The sequence below is a fragment of the Anas platyrhynchos genome, chromosome 3, assembly GCF_047663525.1.
Source record: "Anas platyrhynchos isolate ZD024472 breed Pekin duck chromosome 3, IASCAAS_PekinDuck_T2T, whole genome shotgun sequence".
Classification (NCBI taxonomy): Eukaryota; Metazoa; Chordata; class Aves; order Anseriformes; family Anatidae; genus Anas; species Anas platyrhynchos.
The window spans coordinates 25,562,957-25,589,864 of NC_092589.1; the positions used below are offsets into that span (position 1 = coordinate 25,562,957).

The 26,908-nt window shown below is 40.5% G+C and overlaps 1 protein-coding gene and 1 long non-coding RNA gene across 3 annotated transcripts in view; one reads left to right on the plus strand and one right to left on the minus strand.

The window, feature by feature from the left end:
• Window positions 1-23,472, minus strand: LOC140002114 (uncharacterized). 2 transcript variants are annotated; one of them, XR_011808100.1, is made up of 3 exons: window positions 23,088-23,465; window positions 21,213-21,297; window positions 1-2,672 (listed from the first exon to the last, which is right to left on the minus strand). It is a non-coding gene; the product is annotated as an uncharacterized lncRNA (long non-coding RNA). The 2 variants fall into 2 exon arrangements; XR_011808101.1 differs by lacking the exon at window positions 1-2,672 and adding an exon at window positions 16,005-17,388 and having other exon boundaries at window positions 23,088-23,472.
• The window catches only part of NEK2 (NIMA related kinase 2), an 8,292-nt gene continuing 4,844 nt past the window's right edge, over window positions 23,461-26,908 (plus strand). Inside the window, exons 1-6 of the mRNA XM_027453028.3 lie at window positions 23,461-23,635; window positions 23,739-23,956; window positions 24,651-24,888; window positions 25,597-25,679; window positions 25,911-26,037; window positions 26,686-26,905. Of these exons, the coding sequence (XP_027308829.2) occupies window positions 23,540-23,635; window positions 23,739-23,956; window positions 24,651-24,888; window positions 25,597-25,679; window positions 25,911-26,037; window positions 26,686-26,905 (982 nt within the window). The 5' untranslated portion in view covers window positions 23,461-23,539. The remainder of the gene's footprint in view (window positions 23,636-23,738; window positions 23,957-24,650; window positions 24,889-25,596; window positions 25,680-25,910; window positions 26,038-26,685; window positions 26,906-26,908) is intronic.

Sequence of the window (26,908 nt, forward strand, 5' to 3'; positions counted from 1 at the left end):
TCCAAATCACTTTGTAAAGTGTGTGTTTGACAGTAAGCATCATAACAGAGGCAAAAGGAAGGTTATATATCTAGCCAGAGAGATCATGGAAGAGTCCATCAGGAAGAGAAGTCACCCCAGGAGGCAGTGACACCAGAAAGAATGGAGACAGTGGCAACCAATGACTGAATGCAAGTTTCCACTGTAAATAAATACAAATAAATAAAAGGGCAGACTTGGCTCTTCAGGCAGATAGGTTGAGTAGCAGTAGAGCGCAGTAGGACTTCTGTCTATGGCATTATTGGGACCATATATTGAATACTGACTCAAAATTGCTGGGCAAGACAGAACAGAAAAGTTAATAAACCATTTTTTCTGCCCTCTCTGTTTTCCTTTCTGGACTAGGTATGGCTGGCTGGCTGACTTGAGATGAGACATGCTGCCCACCCCCTTAGAAAGGTTTTCTCCTTCTCCTCCTCCTCCTCCTCAGGATGCTGGCTGTTCCTTGCATTGTCTCTGCTGAAACTGCATGCTCCCTGCTCTGAGCCGTGGCTCTAACTTGTCTGCTTGGCACACCCTGGGCCGCCTTTTTCTTTCTTTTTGCCCCAGTCTTGGTTTTAAGGAAGAATCACGCATTCCTCTTCATCCACTGGCTCCCCCTTCAGGAGACTCCATCAAACGAGATTAGAGGCTGAAACTTCACATTAGGATGCGATGGTGGAAGTGCTGCTGCCTGACTCCTGTCTGTCTCATCCTCACCTCCCACCAGCACAACCAGACAGCCGACATGTTTCCCTCTCCTTGCACACATCTCCTTCACTGAGGTGAGGGCGATAGGTACAGCAGCACCGGGAAACCACAAACCTGCCAGTACTGTTCTCTGAGGTGAAGTCGCTGGGTTTTATTTTCCCTGTAGGCTTTTTACACATTTGGGAACGCTGAAGTTGTTGGTTGGTTGTATTCACGGTGCTGTTGTATGTTTTGGTTGTTTTGTTGGGTTTGGTGGGTTTTGTTTTGTTTGGGTTTTGTTCGTTTTTGTTTTTCCTGCTGCTGTTGTGTTCCTTCATCCCTGTGTTTCTCTTAAGCTGACACGTGGGGATGGTGCTTGTCAGCAAGTACCTGAAGTGGAGGAACCCATACCTCGCAGGTGGGGCTGTCCCTCTGCACTTGTGGCTTGAAGTACACACGGTTGTGGAGTTGTGCATCCTCTGAAAAAGAAAAGAGTGCTTTCCGCTGGATGAGACAGCTTCACTGCGGCAAACTTAAACTTGAGGAGCAGAATTGTTGGCTCAGGGATATGGTTTTATTTGGCCGCTATTTTGACCAAATCCTCCCTGACAACTGGTTTAAAAAAAAAAAAAAAAAAAGTGGAACATGGTTGTATGTGCAGTGCTCTGCTCTGTTACACCACAACCAGTGAATGAATTATGGGGTCTGCACTTGACAAACACAAATTCAGAGACTCCAGAGTTGAACCTCATAGGCTATAATTAGGGTGGGGCTGTTTTTCCAGGAAGTTTCTTAGCCAAAACTGATGACAAAATATTAATATTATTTTAATAGGCCAGTAGAGTCATTGCTTACAACTAGGCTCTGTTTATTGCCCACAAGCCTGCAGTAATAGTTGCTGAAACAACGTGGATTAACCACTGCTGGATTAATCTCTGGCAAATAAATGTTCTCCCACTTCTGCTTATTCCAATACTGTGTATTGATTCCTCTGTCGCTTGAAGCAGATGGATTTTGTTTCTCCAACTATTGCCTTACAGTAATACTAATGAGGTTTGGTATGTGCTTTGTGTTTACCCTGTAATTATTTAACCTTGAGAAAAGTAGTACGTTTTGCAGACAAGCAGGTATTTGCTAAGTGGACAGAAGAACACACATGGGAGGACAGTCTCTGAAGGTTGCCTGTGTACATGCCACATGGCTATAGGTGTCACAAGTTCAGTTGTGCTGATAGAAGGATCTAGACAAAGGTGGAGTTTTAGCATTAGTCACTGAATACATTTTGACTTTTTTTTCCCTCCAAGAAGCTGAAATGAAGTTGTACCAAAGTCCAAAAAAGACCCCACACAGCTAGTTAAAGCTACAAAGGTAATCTGGAAAAAGTTAGTGGAAGAACGAAGCCTAGCCTGTTTATCCCATGGAAAGTAAAATAAAATTCTATTATGTAAAGTCCTCTGTAGGTACTTTCACTCATGGACTAAATAGTCTGAAAAGAAAAGCCCTAAGACGCAGCAGTTCTGTGCAGAAGAAGCTATCCTGACAGGTATGTGTTCAGTTCTTCAGACTTGAAGATACAACTGTCAATTTAAATATTTTACTACAGAGCTGAAATAGAAGGAGGTACTGTTTACCCTAATTACTACACTGGGAGGTTGTGACCTACATTATGCAGGTTACTAGACTAGATGTTGTCTGAAAGTCTGTGGAACTTACTATTTTGCTTGTAAGTTGAGTGCCAGTTCTCTTGTAGGCTTTTAAATTCATAGAATCACAGAATGGGTTGGGTTGGAAGGGACCTTAAAGCCCATCCAGTTCCTACCTGCCTGCGGTGGGCAGGGACGCCTCCCACTAGACCAGGGTGCCCAGGGGCTCATCCAGCCTGGCCTTGAGCACCTCCAGGGATGGGGCATCCACAGCTTCTCTGGACAAATTCTCAGTACAACAGGCTTAAAATGACTCTGATCCTGCAGGAGAGAGCAACAAATAAAATAGTATTTTTTGAGGCTATTCAATGATTTTTCTTATTGGCACTGCTGTAATGCCTTCATTCATTATGTGAACACAGCTCACAGCAGCTGCACAGTGAATCAGCCCCCAGATATGCCTGAGCCATTATCTGCTCACCAGGAATAGCCAGTGCTGGTGCCTCAGGGAAAATTGTAAGGATCCCTGGAGTGGATAAGTATCAAATAACCTTGCTATATATAGGATTTTTCTTCCTAACCTTTCTGTTAGAAGCTGGCTTGTGTCCTGGCCCACTGGAATTTAGATCCCAAATTTGTTTTCTTTTTAGTTTGCCTCCTCACTGTCTGTTCTGTTTTGTAGTCCTGATATATTTTTGTGCTTGGGGAGGTTAATGAGTCCTGCAGGCCACTTACAGGCTCTTCAAGAGTCCACTGTGTTTCATAAAAAGCTTCATTAGATCTAAGTGTTCTGTCTTTGCATTGGTTATTTTTCCCCCTTGTGTTAATGAGCAGTTTAAAAAATAAAAAAAATCCCCAATTTGTTTTGTTTTTTTTTTTTTTTTTTTCTGTTTACCTTTCCTAGGTTTATATACCTCTGTCATGCCTACAATGACTGGGATTACTCTGAGCTAACTATTTAAACTTCTGCTCTCATTCCTGTAGCTTCATCACCTGCACAGTTATTTCCTTCCGCTTGTTATTATAACATTCAGAGAACTGATAGTCCTGTTGGTGTAATTTATTTAAATAGTAATTTAAATACATCTTGATGGCAAGGTTAGATTAATTAATGGATTTACCATTAGTGATATCCTGACTCCGGTGAAATACATATAAATCAAATTGTAACTATGTTAGCAGCTACTACTAGCTACTAATAGGCTACTGCCAATGGTTCTTTATCCCCTGTGCAAAAATACACATTTAGCTTCCTTGCATAAGGAAGAAATCCAAAAAGATAAAATGGTTCCATAAGGTAGGTTTTAAGCAATCAGAGAATTTAAGAGAATTTACTTCCTTCATCCTAATACTTATCTTTAAAAAAAAAAAAAATGTTTAACAAACCACTTGAGGTTTGTTTGCATCCCCCTGAAATCTTTGAGCTGGTGTTTGTAGAAACCAAAGCGCAGCCTGAATACCCTAAATCATTCACTGACTGAGAAATAGTCCTGGCTCTCTAAAGCATCTATTAAATTTGGTCTCTGATTTTTATGTGTGGCCATTTAATTTGCTATATGAAAATAAATCCAACATATTCAGCTAAGCCAAAGGGTGAAGATTTGGAAAAAATACATGTTACTATGCAAAAATGTATTGACACTTGTCTTCTGGCTTGCACGGCTCTCTCTAGCACCTTGTTGTGTAAGGAGGTATTATATATGCTGTGTACGGTAGCTCAGGCAGCACAGCAAACCTGATTGTATTAAGGGGAGATATCACAAGGTCAGAAGTGCCAATTGCACTGATTAGTGCAATCCTGACTAAGAACAGTTACATGACTTTATTTTTAATGAGTACAAGGATTATGGGAATTTAGATGGAACAATAATCTATTTTTATCTAGTATTTTGTAAGCGCAGAAGATGAGTCAGAAATAAGCTGTATACTAAGAAAGGCGAGAGCCACTGTTAAATGAACAAAACTGCAGAAGCAAAAAATTCTTTGCTTTGCAGCACTGTATGAGTAGTAGGAAATCTTGAGCTTATAGCAATAACCCTTACTTGGTATTGGAAGTACATATTCTGATGACAAAATGCAGTGTGGTGCCTACCTAGGAAATTTAGTGCAAGGTTATTTTAAAAATGCTTCAACATCTGCAAGTCAGGAGGAAAAAGAAAACACATTTTGCTAACAGATATACTTGTTCCTTCTAATTGCTGCATCATCTCCTATGGAAGGTAAAGAAGGCTAAAAGTACTAAAAGAAGAAAAAGAAAAAAAAAAAAAAAAGGAACTGTAGAGAAATTGCTGCTTTTCAACAGCCCAGTCTTTCCTGCACATCACAACCTAGCAAAAGGGTTATCAGCTTAATTCTTTAACTTCTTCAGAGGCTCTTTAGAGACAGCTCATGGTTGTAAATAAGGTTGTAAGGATGCTCAGTCTGTAAGTTACTCAATTGCATCGCAATTACTGTACCTGGCACTAATTAAAGAATGCTTGAAGGCAGCACCACACAGCAGTTTGACAGACTACAGACTCAAAGTGAATTAGAACAAGCCCAAACAATAAGGCTCCTGTTATCAAACCTGACAATTGAATAGGCTGTGCTTTGACTTGGAGTTCATTTCTGGCTCCTTGTAATGTGTCCTATCATGCTTCAGGTTGCATTGATTTTAATTATGATTCTTGTTGAACTAACTATAGTCACAATAGTAGCATTGTGATTTTGTGTGGGGGCTAAATGTTGTTCATCTGAAATGATGGAAGGGAACTTCCTCCTGTGTCCTGATTAAATCTAGGTGCGCTCATGAGACAACACCTTGATATGATGGTTTAACCACTTTTTCAGCTAACTCTGCTCAGGTCTTGGCCACATGACAATTAAAATGCCAGTAGTCTCGTTTGTACCTGTGCTCCCATCGCCACTGACACTGGTAGACTTGTGCCAAAATCAGAAAAGGAAAGTGCAGAGAAGAAAAACTAAGCAGACTATCGGACAAGGGTCTGGAGTGCTCACTGATGTGGCTAACAAGGTTACAGGACAAGTACCCAAAATTCACTTTTATCAGGTTTGTGGCCCATTCAGAAGCAAATTAAATGTTCTGCCCTGCCCTCTTTTGAACTGTTCCTTGCTAGGGGGCCTATAGTGATCATAGTACAACGTGTCTCTTGCTGCCTTTTACCCTTTTCTGATAGAAGCACCTTACTTCTAGCTCGTTCTTTCCACAAATCTGAAGGAAAATAATTACTTGACTGAAGCAGCTAATTTGAATGTAAGAGATAGGAAGCAGCTTTGTAGAAATAATTACGTACAAGCATTCAGTGGTTTAGTTAGACTGGCTCAAGCATGTTAGAGTACTCATCTTCTGCTCTGAAACATAGCTTAAGCTGTTTCTGGTAAGTCCCCAAATGCACTAGCTACACTGGTGTCTACCAATAGCCAGTGCTACTGAACTGGACTGCACGTAGACCAGTTTCTTCCTCTTCTTTCCTGCATTTATCACTGCAGAAGTAACACCATGATTTACGAGCCTGTTCTATATACATGTATTAACCTTTGAAAACAGATTAGCGTAAGGAAACAGAAATGTTCTTGTTCTTCCTTTCAGAGGGAATGAGGAAAAATGTCTTAAGAAATTGTCTTAAGACATGTCACCTGCTCCTCAGACCCATTTTCACGGGGGTGTCTGTCTGTTCATCTCTCTGATGCATGATGTTAAGAGAAACATTGATTCCTATGAGTGTATGCCTCTCGTCCTCGTTGACTAATGCATGCCAGTAGACACTGAGGATGAAGCATCGTTATGTAATTGTGCTTGGTGCAGGCATTGAACCTCTCCTGGCATAACAGATCCTGTATTAAAGGCAGAAGCAGCTTTATCCTAAGTATTATTGCTCATGTGAATAGACCTAAACAGGAGCAGATGTACTGCATCTCCATGAAATGTTATGTCACTATGCTGTTAATAATTTTCATGCTGTTGATAATTTTCAGTTAAAAAAGAAAAAAGTTTGATTTCTTTATAGAGAAGAAAATAGACCTTTGAGTTCTGAACATTTCATAGTTTAATCTGTGACATTATAAAGTCAATACTAGATAATTGTAAGATGTATATTAAGCAACATATTTTGACCTTGACTACTCAGACCTCAATTATTCAACCCTTCCAGTTATTATAAAAGGGGTCAGATCCTCTGATGTCTACTAATTAAAATTATAAATAAAAACGTTCCAAATTTATCTGAAACTTCAAAGCATATTTAGTATACCTTCGGAGAGAGAGATCAAAAATTTGAAGGGGGGAGTGTGGGGGGAAAGGCCTAATTCATCAGAATAGTGAAACCTTGGAGACTGTTTCAATATGTAAAGCAATACACGAAGCCTTTGTCATTGTGAAGACTGTCATTGGGAGAGATTTAGAGGCCATACCCCTCCGGCCTACCAAGTGGCTTTGCCTCACTCTGCTTTCATTTTTCTGCGCTGAGTAATACTGGCAAAAAAATGAAGTCCACTCAAACCAACCTATTGCTTCCTGCCGGCACAGTTCTCACAGCTAGCTGGTGGGGGGATTAAATCTGTGATTCTGGCTGAAGTGGAGCTGCAGAGGTTAGGTAACAGGTCGGTGTTTCTCCTGGGGTGTGACCAACAGGCCATTCACCTCAGAAACGCAGGACTAAGGACACCATTCCAGGTGAGGATTAAACCGGGGCCATACACTCTGTAGGATGTCTTCTGGGCCTCCTCTCTCCATGTTGCACATCCCATGCCCCCATACCCTGTGTCCCCAGGTCTTCTGGACAATGATAACTCAGGCTCACTAAACATCACATGTTTTTGTGCTTTAACTACCACTGCAGCACCCCAGTTCTAATATTGCAATATTGATTTAGGTATGTCCTGGATACTTACGGTATATCCATGGAATACCTTCATGAGAGAACGGGAGAGGGGTTTTTATTTTTTAGTTTTTAGTTCCAAGTCTTTTCTTTAATGTTTAACCTTTTTATCTTCTTGAATACTGTCTAATGTTCCCTATGGAGATTTCTCCCTAGAAATAAGGAGGAATTTTGCAAAACCACATCTTTTCAGGAAGATATTTCTTTTCTGTTTGGAAACATCCTCAGGAATGCCTTCTGTACAATACATGAATGCTGGAGGACACTGCTATTTTTTACAAGTAGTTTAATCACAGACAGCTAAAGCAGCAATCTTCACCTGCGTTTTCCATTTCAAAAATGAAACCTCTCAGGGAGCTGACTAAGCTGGCAGCATGATCCAGCAGGTGACAGGATTGATTGATTTCATAGCAAGAGTGCAGAATTCAGTGATCTGTACCTCTGAGCAGCACACAGCAAATGGTCCCGCTGTTACTAACCTTACTGAATGGAAGATTTCAGCTTAGTGCAGTGCAGGCCAATACATCTGAAGCAGAACAATTTGGAGCCAGTTCTTGATAATTAGGAATCACATAATGACTGTACAGTATATTTTTCTATTAAAGACATTAGGAAAAGCCTACTGGGAGAAGAAATGTATTTTACAAATGTATTTTACTAGATCAAATAATAAAAGATACTGCCTCTTCCTACAATCTTGCCTGAGTCATATCCATCTAGCTGCAAGGATCTACAGAAAGTTCAGAATCCATTTTTAGATTCTTTGACACAGCGTATAGCAGGCAAGAATGGGACTTCAAGGAACTGTGCTGCAGGGTATGCCTAAGCTGAACAGATAAAGAAGTCATAGAAAGGTAATTTTTAATAGACACATTAATGTAAGAGAGAGAAGTGAGTACCAGAGCTCATGAGAAAAGTCTAACCTCAGCTTAAATTATACCCTTACTCTTGTAATGCTATACACAGCTGAGTTACTGGTCACAGCTAGTCAGACACACTAGTCTGTCACTTAACCTCCACGAACATTTATACATGGACTGATGTTGATTTGAGCCAGTTAACATCTTTATTGTTAAGGCACTTTCACAGTAACACTACTCTCTTTCGGCCTATATAGAGCTGTCTTGGGTCTCCTGGTTAGCTTAGGCAAAAGCATACTCCTGGTGTTAAAATGCTGTTAATAGCACTGGGGGTCAACGTCAGAGAACAAAATTGAGCTTACGTATGACCTTCACGTTGATGCTAACATTGTAAGCACGAGTGCACTATGCTGTCATTCTCATAAACACTGAGATGCATTAAAATGACTGTATTTGGTTCGTCTGTAGTTAGTTGGGCCAAAAACAGGCTTTTTCTTCTACCTACATTATTTTTTGTCAGACTGTGGCTTAATGGGAAACTCATTTTATGACTGAATAGCTGGATTCAACTGTAACAAAGGACAGCTCTAAAATTAGGCTGAATACATTTTCAAGGTATTGGAAAAGCACCTTATCTGTATATGACATTTTTAATTATAAAACTTATAGGCAAAATCATGCTGTCCATCCCCTCAGTCATATTAGCAATTTACAGTGAAATATGCTGTAGGAATATGAGATTATCCCAAATCCAAAAGGTTTTCAAATCTGGAATTATCAAATTAAGATATGTAATTATTATATGTTTATCTAGGACATAAAAATGATTCAGCTCTGTCATGGCAGTATAGGAAAATTACCTTATAACATCAATATGCCTTTAGAGTATTGTATTACATTTAATTGCCATAAAACAGGTTTTCTGGGAGTCTTAATATTGCATTTCCATCCCATCCATTAGGGATGGGAGAAGCATCCCCAGTTTCCCAAGGAAATATGATCTTTGTGGTTGGTCCATCTGCTGTTACCCTGCCCCATAGCGTTCAGGCCTATTGGCCATACTCAGCTACATTTAAATCAGGTAGAAATCTCAAGTGTGATCCTAAGAGGAATTTCTATTGAAAAAACTGATAGCTGCATGGAGGACAGGCTCACCATTTTAGTGAGTCCCATAAGAATACAAAAGAAAATACAGGTAGAATACACACATTTCAAAGAATTTGCTCAGCTGGCCAATATGTGGATGGCTGCACAGTAACTGCAGCATGTGTCTCCTGTGCCCAGTGGGCATCTCAGGGGAACACGCAGCAGAGCTACTATTATGTGGTGGGAAACAGAGTTCAGGCAAGAAAATAAAAATCTTTAGGAGCCCAGCATTCATTGCTCATACAACAAATTGAAAGAGTTTATCTCCTACATTTCTTTGAGGAATAATTCTTGGTTTATGCAATAGATTACCACAGGATTAAATGTATGAGAATGTTAATAATGAAAGCATCCTACTTTTCTACACTGCAACCCATCAAAAGATCAAATTTTTGATCATTACCTGTCTCCTGTGAAATTTGTAGCAGTGCTCATTTCATTCCAGAGCTACAGAAATGCCTCACAGCCTCTGTGTCCACACAGGAACACCAGTAGGAGGGTTTCAGTAAAAAACAAACTCACCATTTTCAACAGCAGCATGTAGATAACTGACCTTCCTGTTGTCCTTGTTTAAAGAAAGAAAAAGACTTATTCACCCATTATCTGAAGATGAGTGTGTCCTGGTTTTAATCCACTGAAATAATTTGCTACCTGGAAGCAGCAAGTATGTTGCTTGTTGGGCCAAGCAGGTGAGTCTGTTGTTCTTGTAGAAGTTAAGTTTATGGAAACCCGTTGAAATGGTCTTGTTTCCTGAAGTTTTTCATGTATATGACTTAAAGTGATTTTTATAAATGATGCACTTTATCGTCACAGGGCTAGTTGCTAAAACAGTCCTAATCTAGCTATTCAGAGTGAAGACAGAGATGAGGCATATGTTGACTTGAACAGAGCTGAGACCTCATGTTAATACCTTAGTACAACATTAAGTTTTGATTTTACAAATTCAGCTGTGAAGATATTAAAAACTAAGGAAACTCCTTTCATCAGCTGGACAGGAACCTCTCTGTGCTGTGTGTAAAAATATCAATAGCCCCAAAGTACTTTCTGAGCATGAATGGGAGACTGTTGGGGTGCTGAGTTAGGGCTCAGTCCAATCTGTTCCTATTCCCAACCCTCCCCAACCCTTTCACCTGCCTCTCCCTTGCATGTAATGTCTGTCCTCCCACATCTTCATATTCTTGCCATGTGTGGGTTTCTTCAGCGACCAGCTTCAGCAACCATCTTTAGCTTGCATCTACACAGGAAGGTTGCAAAATGATTAGGGTAGGTTGGGATCAGGGAGAGGCCATGTCTGGGAACCTGGCAGTGAGCCTAGAGCAGCTCTGTGCGACACTTTCTGTGGGCATTTGTAGAAGAGTGGGTGAAATAAATCTCTGCTGAGCACAGGTATTCAGCCTGGCAGGACCCAAGCTCAGACAAGGTAGGCTGAAATTCCATTTCTTTTTAGAAAGGGAAGGGATAACGAAGGGAAGTGAGGCAGTTTTGAGGAGAATATAAAGAGACTACAGATTGGTTTTCTTCACCCTAGGCCATTCATTATTTCAGGGCTTTGCCCTCATTCTCAATGTTACAAGGCCTAAATTACAGCGTGTACATTAATAAATCAAATCAATAAAGAGAGGATCCCCTGATGCTGTGTATTGTGGGACTGTAGCCAGTAGTGTCTGCTTTTATAACCATATTGGCCTCAGTGCTGCTCATTCTGCATTGATACCACTGTTAGAAAGAAAGTGGCTGTGTATATTTTAAATTCACCCTGTCCTGTTTTTCTTAGCCATGTACACAGAATGCATCCTTTCATCATCAGTTTGCTTTGGGCATTGGTAGTGGAAAAAAGAGCCAGCTAGAAAACAGAAAGTCTTCCTAGCTGTTTCTTGATGAAAACAGCCTTAGATTTCCTAAGAGCTGAGCAAGGTGTTGGGCCACATGTTCTCCAAAAATCCCAGCTGACCAAAATTGTTCTAATTCTATCCCAGCCTCCTGTTTAGAAGGAATTGCTACTTCCCGTGGACCTGTGTGTGTTATTGTGACAGTTCTCTTCCTAAAAGTGAGAGCTGCACTTCTGTGGGACTTGAGGGCTCCTGTACCCACAGAGGCTGTCAAAGCCAAAGCTGCTGCTGTGCCAGGACAGAGCAGTGTACATGAGAGTGCCTTGTCCATGGGCCTGCCTGCTTTCAGCAACTCCTTGTAACACCAAAACTTGGGGGGTGGGGGTGAAATGAGGACAGGATGGCAATGTGCAGAGCAGAAATACCTCACAGTAATAGTTGCCGTCTCCGTTACTGTCAAATTAATTCTGAATTGCTGCACATCATACCCTGTTTAGCTTGAGAGAAATGAAATGGTGTCTTTGCTTCCTTGGCAGAAATAACAGTAGCTAAGCCCTCTGAGGAGCCTTGCAGAGTGGCAAAGGAAATGTCAAATAGCTTTTGGTCAAAGAGTATTTTTTAAGTCCTCTGAGGAGCAGTCCTTGCTCCATACACTTATCTCTGCTACATATATAGAGCAGAGAAATAGAAGCTGCTTTTTATTTAGGAATTATCAGCTCTCGGACAACGCTGGGGACATTTACAGTTGAGACTACATTTAGACTTGAGACTTAACATTTACAGATCAAATGGGCACCTTCAAGCAGATGTACTTTGACTTGCAATCAGAAATGAGCCAGTAGATGGGACACCAGACTGAAGTAATTCAGGATAATCAAGCTCAATTTCTGGCTCAACAAATAGCTTCTCATGTGGCCCTAGGCAAGTCTATGACACTATCACCACTCCCTTTCTAATCCAGCACAGTAAGAATCTCAGAACCTCAATCTTTAAACTCTTAGATAAAATCTAGGCAACTGCTCGGTTGCTCTGTTAAATGAGATTGAACCACAATGACTGTTAAGTATCTCAGTGAATGAAAGAACATCTAATCAGATGCCTAGCTAGAATTAAAATCACCAAAGAGGTTTGTTTCTACCTTCCTACTGTACATACATTTGGAGAAAGGAAAAGATGATCACATGCTGAAAAGAAAATAAAGAAGGAAAATTGATCGCTCTGTGTTCTGCCTTAATCAGTTTGATCTCTGGATGCTGCTCTATCAAGTTGCTGATTCTTTTAAGTTTTCTCCTCCCTCTTCTTGAGTCCTTCAGTTTACCAGATTGAAATTTGGTGGCAACATTTTAAAGGAGAAAACAGGAAACTGCACCACAAGTTCTGCTCCTAAAAGCCAGTTAGGGGTCTTGGTAAAGAGGCTGATGGTGCTGAATGAGCTTACTGTGATAGTCTTGTCCCAAAAGCTCTAGGAAGCTGCATGCTACTGGACCTGTACACTAATATTTAGATGTATGGACTGTGAGATAATGATTAGGCCTTCTGGTCTATGGTGCTGCCGGTGTGGAATTTGTACTGTACAATTAAATGTTTGAGTTACACACCTTGGGGTGATTACACAAAAACTGGATTATCTGTGGGGTCAAGCACCTCATGATGTTGCTTAAGGCTTCAGAGATTAACAGTCATCCTACGTCTTGCAAAGTGACCTGAACATTGCAGTCAAAAACAAACACAGAAATTATGATGACAGGCTGCACTAATTACCCCATTTGCCTGCAGGTAGGTACAAGTAGTTTGCTACATATGCATTCTATACGCCTGGCTAAAAACAGTGCAAGACTCCCAGCAGGAGTTGGCGAGAAAACAGCTAACTGAAGCCCAGGTGCAACCAGTACAGTCTCCTCAAGGGCAGAGCAACCCCTGTAACTCCTGGCAGGGTGCTAAGAGACCAGGGATTTTGCTCTCTCCCTTGCCTTCTCCCCTGGATTCATAATAGTGGCTGTGTGGCTCCCTGTGGCCACAGGGAGAATCACTTCTGTGGTGGGAGGCTTTTGCAAAGATCTTGTTTGTGGAGTCACTTTGAAATGATTCTAAGAGGTGGCATTATAACTTCTGGCTGTTAAATGCTCCAGTCCATTCCATGTAAAGCTTTGGAGTATGACTAATTAATATAATAATCACCTCTAGCAGAGAACACATTAACTGCCTGAACGCTCAGGACTTAAAAGATGAGAGAGAACAAGTTGGAAGACGCTGAGAAATTGAATGAGCAGATTCTCAGGCTGGCAGACAGTAAGGGACTTCGTGTTCTCATGTGTGGTAAGGGATGAGCACCGTGCCCCGGGGACCCAGGCAAAGCCACTGTCTTCTCTGGGACTACATCATGTGGGCATGTCCCTGAGGACAAGAAGGGAATAAGCTCTGGAGCCCTGTTTTTATTCAAACGAATATTCTGTGAATCAAATGATCTAATTAACTAAATGTGCATTTGACCACAAAATGTTATGTTATTTTTAGCTAGCATTGCAAACCTGCATCAGGGTTGCTTATTTTTCTTACTGAAACTCTGCATCAATTTTCTACATAACTCCCCTGTTTTGCTGATTTAAGTCCTCAGTAACCTGCGTGGCTGCTCTTGAATTGTGAATTTCAGAGCACATGACGTCTATTCTTCCTTTTTAGTGATAACAGACAACTGTAATCAGATTCTTTGAAACAAGTTGTAGCCAACAATACAGGTACAAGTAAAGTTTTCTTTCTGTTTTCAAGTAGAAAAAGAGATGGAAATTACAGATCAACATGACCCCCAAATTACATTCCAATTTAGATTTTGATTATATCCCAGGGTTCAGGCTGAGCTTGAGACGACATGAAAATCACCAGAATGGAAACAAAAATATTATCAGATTCTGAGTTTTGGCCACTCCAAAACTGAATGAGGTATCATAGAAACCAGATTTCACATTCTGAGAAAATCTTAATGGCCTTAAATATTTGTTTGTTGTGTTTGCTGTGACCTGAGGTTTGTGGGCTGCCTGAGGTGTCAGCAGCCGCTACCCTGAACTGTTTATTTTATACTGTAGCAACTAACAACATATCACCCTACCGTGTAAGAGTGCTGCAACATTTTGTCCCATTCTTAGTTTCCAGAAGGGTGATAACAATCTGGAAGGAAAAAAAATAAAATAAAAAGTGCATGATCAAAGGCTGCACAGATGGTTCTGTAACAGCCGATAGGTAGCTGTGGTTGTTGATGACTGTTTCGTAGGTGACAGACTGAAAGGGCAAAGAAGAATTACTACCCACATTTAAAGGGACTCTGCCAGGTCACAAAATAGTCCTGATGAAATAAATGCTTCAGATTTTTTTTCCAGCACTGGTATTTCTTAAATGAGAATAAATTCCTCCAAAAGACAGGGACAGCTCTCTCTCTCCTTTATTTATTTATTTTTAAAAAGATCGTTTAAAACCGTGCTGTTCTGATAGGTGTGTCAGAAAATATGACCCTAGGAACAGAAATCTCTCAGGTGCCTTGCACAAGCTGCTCGATGCGTGCTGCTGTGAACAATCACAGAATTACCTTCTGTTGTAATGCGGTATGTGCAGTGTCTTGCAGGAAAGAGCTCAGGTTGTAACAAGCAATAACCAGAGCTCCTACCAAGTTGACTTTTGACACCGTTCCTACCCAGGAGTGTTCCTGGGTCCAGGACCAGTCAGTCAGCCCCACGGAGCCGCAGCACCTGAGCATGCCCTGCAGCTGAGAGTGGTGCCCAAGGCATCCTGGCACGCACAGCAGGCTGCGCGTGGAGGAGCTGTGGTTCCTCTGGGAGGTGTTCTGAGGAGGTCTGAGCCTGCAGATGGCACCTTTTTGCTACCTTTCAGTGCCCAAACACTCCCACATATACAAGCTTAGCCACACAACCCTCCCATTTACTGTGAATGGAAGGGTTACTCTTGCTCTGCCTCCAAAAGCCTGCCATCCAGCAGTTTTTTTTTAGGCAGTTGGGCTTTTCAGAACTTTGGAGCCTGCTGCCCACCAGAAAATATCTAGGTAGCCAGCATCTTTTACAGCTCGAAGGCTTTCAGGTTGGCAAGTCATTCCATCAGCTCTCGTGTGTCTTGGGAGATGGCAGAGTTCTTCCCCAAAAATGATCACTGAGCTCTGAGACAATGTTAAAGCCTTGGCCATGTATCTGGAGTGGGAGCTGAGCACTGCTGAGCCACATTTTTGTTTCCCAGTAATCCTTAGCAGTGGCTTTAGCATGTGATAGTACAACCTGATGTGATTCTGAGATAATGTTCTTAAACATTGAGCAACAAGTGACAAGGACCATGGCTGGTTTGGGAGCTGGTCCTAGCTCCAAATTTCACATAGCCATTCCTGATGTATTTAGCCTCTTTACACAGTTCTGCTCTTGTTATAGGTGTCCTTGCTTTTTGCACTCTGTGTGCAGACAGTTGAGGTACAACACCTGCCAATTACAGTCAATATGTCCCTAGTACCCTTTTTACTTAAACGCTCTGAGCTGCCTCTAAACTCTGACTTTGTGGTCCAGCCTTTCCAGGAGTCTATGACTGTAGGTATTTTTTATGTAGATATAAAGCTACCTTGAGATGTAGTGGGTCTTTTTTTTCCCCTTCTGCTCTGTCATGGGGCTGAGAACAAATAATTCTATTGAACAGGTAATCCCCCAGAAAGTGATATCAGCCCTGATTTCATGCAGCAGATTCCCCCTGTAGTCCAAGACACGTCCAGGTAGATTTCGACATTTTCTCTTATTGGATTTGCAAAGTGCCAAGATAACTCTCCTCTGAACATGACAGGAACAGCTTCATTGACCTGGAAAATTGTGACCTGTTTTTTCTCTTCCGTTTGGAAAATTAACCTTGAACTTCTGACGCTTGCTACCAGTAGCTGTCTCACTGTTTGCAAGGTGCAGTGGGTGGCATGAGTCACAGCGCTACGACCTTAGTGCTGAGCCTGCTTGATGCCTGTGGCCATAGCAAAACTGCAAATGTTCTCCCACCTATGGTCATAGGTGTCCTTAGCTCTCGCATTGAAGAAATACTGCGTTCTCAGCCTGACTTCCCAGCATTAGCCTCAGACACTTTCTCTGCAGTCAGCTTAATGTACACCTAGGCAACAAATCAGCGTAGACTCTGAGAGGATAAATCAGGTTGTTGCTACAGAATGGCATCCAGGAGCATGGGTGAGGTACAGAAAAGCCCACTGTGTTGTACTGGGGAATCCTGCATTCAAGGGCTGTGCTGGTTTTAGGAATCAGCCCGACCGACTGCCACTGAAAGCAGCCCCATTTTTGATCGGACAAGAAATACATATACTTCTGTTTGAAGCAGTCCTTCCCATTTCTTCCTTCTCTATGAGCAAAATATGAAAAATAGAACAAGATTTCATGTCTGCATTGGCCACATCAGTCCTGCAGTAGCTGTCTTCCTGGTGTTTTTTTTTTTTTTTTTTTTTTTTTCCCCAGTTAATCTGTATGTATTATGTCTGTCTTTTCCATAATGACTTCTGCTCAGATATTACAATTAAATGTGGTGCTCCCTAGGCAAGAGGTCATCTTAATCTTATTAAGTCTCTTCCTGGAAGCTTCCTACAGTAATGAGGCTTAAGAATTGTGAGGGAAAAAAGTAAGGTGGCCACCTTGCTCTTTAAGGCTTAGGCCTAACCACTCTATCTGCTGACCGTTTCAAATGAGGACAGATGAAAATATTTAAACTTATCTGAGCATGAAATCAACATTTGCTAAACTGTATTTGTGAGGTGCCAAATGATCTAAAGGCATCTAAAATAGATGGGCCCCCGACTTAACAAAAGGGTTTCTTTAAAGAAAGAAATCACTTTATACTTGTCTGTTTTTATATTCAGACATGTTATTTTCCCTTTGTTATTTACACTGATGAGAGTGGGCCTCTTCTACAAGCCTGACTGCGTACCCCTTGCTTGCAGCATAAAATTTAAGCCAGAAGGAACATGCTCTCACCTGGTCTGACTACCTGAATAGATTTCATGCTGATTGTTATGGATAGAGCTTAATAATCTGCATATGGTTAAAGTTTGTCTTTCAAAAAAAGGCATTGTCTTGATCTGTAAACTTTTTAAAAAAGAGAATCTCTACTTGCCTCAGCTGTCTGCTCTGAAGGTTACTTATTCTCTTGGCTAAAAATCTGTGCTTTTTCCTCGAATTTGTCTGACTTCGTCTTCCAAAAATCAGTTCATATTATGCCTTTCTCCATTAGTCTAAAGAGCTTGTAAGTACCAGGCATTTTCTCCACATGAAAGCACTTACTCACTGTAATCACCTTACTGTAACATAAGTAGGACTGGGTTTCAATTTGGTTTCAGAATAATACATGGCAGATCAAAAAACCATATAGTTAAGTAGGCAAAGGAAGCTTGCTTTCCTGTGGATATCTCATAGTTATACTCTCTGGTGTCTAGGGTACACACATTAGTCAAATGTTTTCCCGCAAGCCAGTATAAACACATTCATCATCACCATCATCGTCCACATGGATTCTCTGGTTTAATGATATAGTTGAGCTCTTTAGGATGTTTCTCCTTTGAGTTATTTTCTTGGAACTTGTAGGAATGTAGTATCTTTAGGAATAACTTAATGGGGAAGGGATAGCGACTAATAGAAACATACATGTGAGATGATCGGTTCCGTTCCATTTCCATAGGGAACCAGACAAAAATAAATAAATAAAAATCAGTTTTGTGCAAAGTAAACACTGTTTTCTGAACTTTTGCAGTGGAAAATGCCACTCCAGATGGTTGTATGTGGACTGTCTTGTTTTTATAATCTTTTTTTTTGATATCGTCATTAGGAAAAAGAAACAAAAAAACAAACAAACAAATAAAAAAAATATATAAATATATATATATATAAAATATATATAATATATATATATATATATATATATATATATATATATATATATATATATATATATATATTTTTTTTAAAAAAAAAGGAATTCCTGTAAGGTGATGGGGTACAGCTACATCAAAATTAATTTCTTTCCTCTTTAAAATCAGGCAACTTGTAATTTGAACTCAGGGACTCCAGGGAGTTCTGTACCACAGGGTACCAGATTATCTCTTCTACCAGAAATTTCTGTCTCCTCATCCTCTGCTCCAACCACATGGCCTCTTTTCCTTAAGTTAATTAAATCAGATATAACTGGTATTCTTGGCACAACAGTTTATTTGTCCCCTGAAAGCAAATGATTGGTTTGGGGTTTCTTCTTGCTTCTACATTTGCCTACAGTATGTCAAGTACATGTACATGTACTGCCAAGAGTCCACTGCTACAACTGTTTGTGGGTCTTGCATAATGGAAATTGCAGTCTCTAGCCCATCTAACATAAAGTTTAACATTACAATGTCTGAATGCACGTTATGGACAGTGCCTGAATGAGAGTAGGCATTCTAATTTGAGATCACTATGTTAGAGAAATTGATTCCTTTGGTATATGCTATAAAATATCTCCGAAACAGGTATTTACTTGTAATACATAACTAAACTTTTCTCCTTTTGCTACTAAATAAGCAAATATAGGACTGCTGAGGCTTAAACTCTGCCTTTACCTAAACAGAACAGAATAGGGGTAGTACTCTCAGTCTCTGCTGTCAGTCAATTTTAAAAGTGTGGTCAGTCAGTGCATGCTTCAGCCAAAGAAATTTGTCGTGTGAATGAAGCTGGACAGGGCTTGGCTGTCCTCCAAGCCTAAAAGCTGAGATATCAAGACTTTGCAGAAGCTGTTGTGTCATTAACAAGAGTTCCAAATTATATTAAGCCTTCCATTTGAAGGCTTTGCTGCCTGTCTTTCCAGGCATGGTGTCTCGTGAGGCAGGAGATATTTGGCAGCTCCACGCTGTCTTACTGCCTTACTACCTCCTGAGCGTACAGAAAGGTGCTGGATCCCTACAGAGCAGGTCTGAACTGCGTGGCATTTCCCAGGTGCAAAGGCCTTAGAGAAAATGTGGAAGAAATTTTGCTGTCACTATTTGTGATGTTTGTTTAATGTCTAATGCGATTCCTGTGCCTTTTTCTCCTACAGGAGACAGAAGGTAGAGGAAATAATGTTATTTTTGTGGATAGCATGGGTCCATAATCATGGAGGTTAGAGACTTAATGAGTGGCCTGGCAACAAAACCATCTGTGTCAACAATGGTGCAGTGCATGCAAACCTGGTGATGGCTTTGCTTGAAAACATTTCTCCCAGTATGTCTGAAGGGACTGCAATAAATAAATGGGAAAAAAAATATATTTGAGACGGACTGTTACACATAATAAGCCCTAAAATACTTGATTTTATTTAAAAACAAAAATGTGCAGCTCTGATACGCAAAATACTCACTTATTCTTTTATTTAAAGCATTTTTGTCAAAAATTTTAATGTATACTACCTACAAATGTCAATCTGGAAGGTTACTATACTATAGTACTTCTCTTTCAAAAGAGAAGAAAACAAGGAATAAAATATAAACTTGTCTATCTCTGTAGAGATGAGTTAGCAAGAGAGACCAGAAAAGAAATCAGAAATTGCCATAATATTTTTCTTGCCTGGGGACAATTCCAGTTCTTCAGATTTTGATGAGTTCAGGATTTGATGCTACTCAGGCATTTCACATTTGAAGTTCAAAAAAGCACCTCAAAGCACCTTAAAAATTGGTCTCCTACTCAATTTAAATAGTACTCTTAAAGAACAATTCAAGCGCCTTCTGTTGATGAAGTAAATGAATGCTATATGCATATACATGGAGACACAGATAGTAGATAGGGACATTAGTTTCACTTCAAGAGTCAGAGCTAGGTAATTATATACTTTCAAAATGTCCAGCCATGTATTGAAATATTCCCTTACAGAATATAAGAAACGCATAAAGCAAATCTGGATTTAGTGGAATTCACGTGCTGCCCTCTCTAAATGCAAAAATGTGTTTTTTACTTTCTTCAGTCTTTGTCTCATGAAAACCATCACTGTTAGCTTTTTTTTTTCAGTGCTACATGCAGAAACTTAACTTGCTGCTGAATTTGTATTTATATCATGTGCTTTTATGGTTTTCCTCATTTTAAAAGTTTTTTTTACAAAACTGTAAAGGTGTGGCTGCTGCAACAAACTCCCCTATTGAAGCTTGCTTGCTGCACATATTTCTTCTGGAGTCTAAGTTGGCATTGAATCCTAACATTACAAAGCATAAAAAGTAAAGTGTACTTAAGCACTATAATTGATGCTTCTAAATTTTGTTCCTTTCTGCCCTGTCCACAGCTGTGTTGTGCAGAAATTCATCAATGAACATGTTCTTTGTTTCCCCCTTCAAACCAGTAGAGGAAAAATACTAGGAAATTTTACTGTGGTATTTTTTTTTTTTCTGACATTTAATCACATGCCATGAATAAATACATTGGAATTTTTCTATTATTATGGAGCTATTATCCTCATCTTCCATATGTAAGTTTGTTGAATATGGATGTCTGACAAAGGTATAAACATCTAAAATTTTCTGATTCTAAATACTGTAAACTGGAATATTCCAGAAAGCATTAAACTGGAATATTCCAGAATGCATAAAACTGGAATTTCCAGTAAACTGGAATATTTCCATGGAAAGCATTATTACATCTCAGTTGATAGTGATTATACTGAACTTTGCTTCGCCACATTAAATTGTTCTAGAAAGCTGTTTTTGAGTGTTTTTTTTTTTTTTTTTTTGAAATCAAATAAACAGTTCTGCATGCTTCATTAATCTTTGCTTACCCAGTCATCTGTTTAGATACAGAAGGTTTTCCACACTGGGGTGTTTCTAAAGGAGGAGAGTGCTACGATGTAATATCCCAGCATTTTTATTATTTGATTTTGTTTTAGTTCTAGATATGAATTTTGATGATAAAATCTGTGTATTGTAATTCTTGGTAGACGTAAAATTTGTGTTCATGAGACCAAGTGAGAAAAGTTCAAAAAACAAGCAAAGAAACAAACAAACATACACTTGCTAATCAAATAAAAAACAATTTACTTAGATGGTGAAAATGTACTAAAATAACACACCAATGTCTCAGTCGCTCCAATTTCTATAATTTCTCTTTTTGTCATTTAAAGGAATTCTTTAAGATCTCTTACCTTGCTGATGCCGTGTACTCAATTCCTCCTTTTTGCTGGTGGACTTCAACATATTTCTGAGATCCTGGAATATGATTTCATGTGCCTTTGAAGAGAAAAGACAACATTTTCTTCAGATATTTTTGTAATTATTTTTTACCAAGTACATTTATTTTTCATTAGAAACCTCTGTCTGTATGTATTTTGAGTACTTTTCCAGTTGGGCATGTTTTCTGTTTCTGAACTTCTACTTCCATGCAATTTTCTCTGATTGGCTAACAAAAATAAAGTCGCCACAAAAATAATTTAATTTGCTATAGTATTTTAAAATACATTATTTTTGCTATCAGTCTGGATAAATATACTCAGTTGGACTCCCACAGCAAGTGTTAACCATTTGTGTTACTTATTTCCATGCACAAAAGAGAAAATATCTAAGAGAAATAGAACTTCATCTACCATATTATCTATCTTCAGTGTTTAATACTTTGTCAGGTAACTAGGCCCTAGAGTAAGGAAAATCGTACCCCTTATGGCAAAAAATGATAGATATCACACAAATTACCAAACTTTGGCAATGAACTATAGAATAATTTTATTTTTTTTATCAAGTTTTAGAAAATAATTGGTGAAAATTGATGTAAAAAATAAAATATTGCAAGCAATATTAAAAATAGATAAATAGATTATCAAAAACTATTTTGTAGCTTTCAAAGACCTGAAGTCAGGACATGTATTTTCAAGACTAGAAATCTAAGAGTTGCTTCTGAATTAGAGATCAGAGTTGAAAATACAACACCTGACAAAAGTGGTCTCCATTTCAAACTTGAAATATATTATTGGAATCATTAGACTCTGGGTTCTCTTATATGGTAAGAATGGGAAAGAAAAAGAAAAATGAGCACCTACAGAAAAAATTAATACTAATTTTTAGAAATGCGTTTTTCTCACTTTATCAAGCTCTTTAAAATAGGAATAATTAGAACAAAAATGACTGTGCTACTGGTTTTTGGAGCATGACCTTTTGACAGTTGTATGATTCAAACCAACATTTCTAAGGAAACTTTTAAGATAGACCCTAGACGAAACACAGTATTCAAAATCTACTCTGTTTCTTTTGAAATATAAATAGAAAGGCTCCCATTGATAACAGTGGGGATGCATGATGACCTTTTGCTAATTTAAAAGTACAGAAGTTTGAAACAGAGAGAGATTTGACACCAGAAATGAAGCTTACAGCCTGCATAATGCATACTGCAATTTGTGTCATTCTTATTGCATAATGCCGTAATTTATTTACAAAGCTAATACTGTATATGGGAATTTCATTTTAAGGTAATAATTAAAATTAATGATAAAAATGAATGATTTAGAGTACCCTGTTACTCATTAACAACAAAACTATATACATCTTTATACTCAATTGCTCATTTTTTCCTGTAATGAGTAGGCACCTACAGATAGAAAGCTATAGAATTCTTATAGTGGATAAAAAAGGAGCTTTTGTGCCTCCTGATGATTAACGCAAAGGCTTTGTTTTTTCTAAACCTTCAGAATATAAGAATATTTCATACATATTCAGTGAGAGCATAACACCTATGCCCCCATACCATTTTTAAAGCCTTAAAACTGCTCATTTTTGTACCTGATTCAGGATCTATACAAGTGTGTTACAACTTCTGCTTCAGAGTGCCATTTCCACACAATTAAGAGAGATCAAGCTAAACTGAGTCCACGACTGACTCCAGTATCACTCCAAAAATACCCTAAATGATGCTAAATCATACAGCATATACTTAAAATCTCTGTAATGCCATTCAGTGTATTCTAGTGTTATACAATGTAATTTAATAATAATACTGATGATAATTGCTGGCTCAACATTTGGACACGGACCCACACATTCCTGCTGCCGAATTTACGTTTGAGCCTTGGCACCCTTTGGTTTATTTGCAGAAGCTGTTTGTCTGTGGTAGGACAGCTGTCCTCATATGCTTTCTCTGTCACTTTTGTGGAGTTTTTAACACTGATTTCTTGAAGAATCAGTTTTTCCCGGCTGGTCTCAGAGGGTTATTTCCCAGAACGCTTTTCTATCGTTTCTAACAGGCTGGGTCTGGTCACGCCCCCCCCCCCTCAGGCCGGCCCCGCTGTGGCTCTCCTCATGGCGGCCGCGCGCCGCCTCCCGGCGGTTGCAACGGCCGTTAGCGGGCGGGCGCTGTTTACCCCGGCAGCCAATGGGAAGCGGGGATCCCCGGCAGGGCGGGGCCGCTCGGCCAATGGCAGGGCGGGGCGGCGCGTTCAAACGGCGGCGGCGGTGAGGCGGGGGTCTGAGGGCCGCCATTAGCGCCATGCCCGGGCGGCCCGAGGACTACGAGGTGCTGCTCACCATCGGCGCCGGCTCCTACGGCAGGTGCCGCAAGGTGCGGCGCAAAGCCGACGGCAAGGTGAGGGGCGGCGGCAGGCGCCGTGATCGGCGTGGTGGGGGGCGGCGAAGGGGGCTGGGGTCGGGGCTGGGCGAGCTGAGCGCCGGTGTCCGTCCCCCCGCAGGTGCTGGTGTGGAAGGAGCTGGACTACGGCTCCATGACGGAGGCGGAGAAGCAGATGCTCGTTTCGGAGGTGAACCTGCTGCGGGAGCTGCGGCACCCCAACATCGTGCGCTACCACGACCGCATCATCGACAGGAGCAGCACGACGCTGTACATCGTCATGGAGTACTGCGACGGCGGGGACCTGGCCAGCCTCATCACCCGCTGCACGAGGGAAAGGCACGTGGAGTACCTCGGGGCGGTGTGGGGGTGTGTAGGGTGAAGCGTCTTGGGCAGCCAAAGGAGCGAGGTTAAGGTGAAATGTGTCTCTGAGCTTGTGCCTCAGAGTCCAGCCCTTTGGACCCAGCAACTGCTGTGAAATGTGCAGAGGGCGGTGTGATGCGCTGCTGGGAGTTCTGCTAGCGGGTGCACCAGCTGATCGGATGCTTCTCTAAAAACCCTACTTCTGAAGTATAATGTTAATCTTCACAGGCTTAGGTTGAACAAGTACATGGTGCTGCTCTGTGAGAGCAGTCCAAAGTGGCGCTGGAGCTGTATAAACCAAACCGGTGCCCTCATTTAAGGAGGGCTACATTGAAAATCAGGTGTCTTAGCTCTCAGCTTGTTTACAATTTGATGCCCGTGTTGTTAGGCACGGAAATGCAGCATATCTGTTAGACCTTTTGAGGGAGGAAGGGAATGTCATGCAGACTCTGCAACAGAAGCCTACATCTTACAATGTGTTTATTTTTTTCAATTTCTACTTTTAAATTAACACATGTAGATGCCTGCTGATAGCTTATCTTTAAAGGTGATGAGCTTGATAATGTTACTAACTGTTTAAAAATATAGGACTAAGACTGGCAGCAACTACTGAAGTTGGTGTATGCTATAAAGCATCTATTAATGTTTGTTAAATGTTTTTGTCTTTCAGGCATTACTTGGAAGAAAGCTTTGTTCTCCGAGTGTTGACTCAGTTGACGTTGGCCTTGAAGGAATGTCATAGACGGAGTGATGGTGCAGTCACTGTGCATCGTGACATAAAACCAGCAAATGTCTTTCTAGACAGCAAGCAGAATGTTAAACTCGGAGATTTTGGACTGGCTAGAATACTGCACCATGACACCAGTTTTGCCAAAACGTTTGTTGGAACTCCATATTACATGTCTCCGGTAAGAGCTCCCTTTTGTGCCTTGTCTTCCCTTTCATCCTCTGAGAACTGTTTTCTGTGGTGTTGATCTCAGAGTCCATTAATACTTAGGAGGATTTAATGAAGAGTTATTAGTCTTAAATGCAGGTGACTCTTTGATAAAGTGTGTGTATGTTCTGGAGACAAGGTTATTTTGCAGATGGTTAGCTTCCAGATACCTTCATCTCATTTCTTCCTCACACCATTGCTACCTTCTTATACAGTGAAAAGTAACCTTAATTAGTATTACGTGCTTGGAATATTATAGATGTAAGGTAGTTACGTTGGAGTAGCTTCCTTAAAAGGAACAGAGAAGCTAGAGAGCTCTTCTGTTTCTCAGTGTCAAGGTAAAGAAGTTATTAAATTACACACTGAGGGTAAGATTCTAATTTGTATGAGAAACGAACAAGAATGTGTTTCCACTGATAGTACCTTTTGGTGGGGAGAAGATTAATGTTGCCTGGAATGTGGGGTTTTATCAGTTGAAAACTGGTGCAATGCTTCAGTCTTCTGTAGTGTGGCATTGCTATCGTGATAAGACCTTACGAGTAAGATACTTGAGGAAGTTAATTAAGAAGGAACCTTAAAAGTACCCCCAGCAACCAATGGTTTAATTCAGGTTCAAACAGCAACTGATCCTGCAGTAGGAGAACAATGTCTCTAATAAAGATTGTTCTCTCTCTCTCTTTAGGAACAAATAAACCACATGTCATACAATGAAAAATCTGACATCTGGTCTCTAGGATGTCTCCTGTATGAGTTATGTGCTCTCTCGTAAGTATAGTAGCATGGTAATAAATGTAGAAGAGTAACTTTTAATGTGTAAGTGATTACATTTTGTGTAAATGAAAGCTTAAAAGTTTCAAAGACCAATCCTAGGATTTTTATTTCTATATTGGTCTTGACATGAGATAACTAATCTTGCTGCTTTTTTCTTAATCTGACACTCTAATGAAAATAAGTCCTGTAAAACTAGTGAGAGACTTCAGTAAAACTCTTCTTTAGGCCTCCATTTAGAGCTTACAACCAAAAGGAGTTGGCAGAGAAGATAAGGGAAGGGAAGTTCAGACGAATACCATATCGTTACTCAGAGCAGTTGAATGAACTTCTCAAAGAGATGCTGAATTTAAAGGTAAGAACCGATTTATTATTTTTCCACCCATGATATGAACTAGTAGTGAAGTACAAGTTTCCCTTTTCAATTATGGAACAAACTGATCTGAAGTGGTGATGCTATCATCTTGTCACCTGCAATATCGCTTGCATGGGGAAGTGGGGGAAACAGTGCTTTCAGGGCACCGATAAATAAATAAAAGAAGCAGCTCAAGCATTACGCCGTCTTATGTGAGATGGTGTCTCAGTACTGGCCCATGCGGAGTTTTGTGGTCTAACTTTGGGGTTAAAATGGCACCCAGTGTGTTTGGAACTTTGAAGAGGTTTTGTCTTCACTTCTGTTTTACATGGCTAATATATGGCCTGGCCCACACAAGTGGGATGGGGGTGTTGAGAAGAGCTTTGCATGGGACAGCAAAGCTGTAACAAGAACCTGAGACAGGTGTGGATCCTTTAGGACTCCGGTACAGGGGGAGATGCAGAGTGTTGGCTCCAGAATCTACTGGCACCTGCCTCTGCTGGCTGCCTGCCCCCACTCATGCTCTGAGTTTGTCTTTTGCTGTATGGCACGTAGCTGGTTTCTACCTCGGGTGGGCCTTGCTAGGGAATCCCTGGCCATAATGTTTCTTGGTTGTAAAGTGACCTGTTAGTAATTTCTTCCCTTTAGGATTATTGCCGACCTTCTGTTGAAGATATTCTGCAGCACCCCTTGATAGCAGACTTGGTGACAGAAGAGCTGAAAAAAAACTCTGATAAAAGAGGCCGGAGATCTGGGGAGCCAGAGAGGCTGCAGCATCTGGATGCTCCAGTGAATGAGCTGAAACTGAAGGAGCGGCAATTGAAAGAAAGAGAGCAAGCCATTAAAGACAGAGAGCAACGTTTGGAGCGTA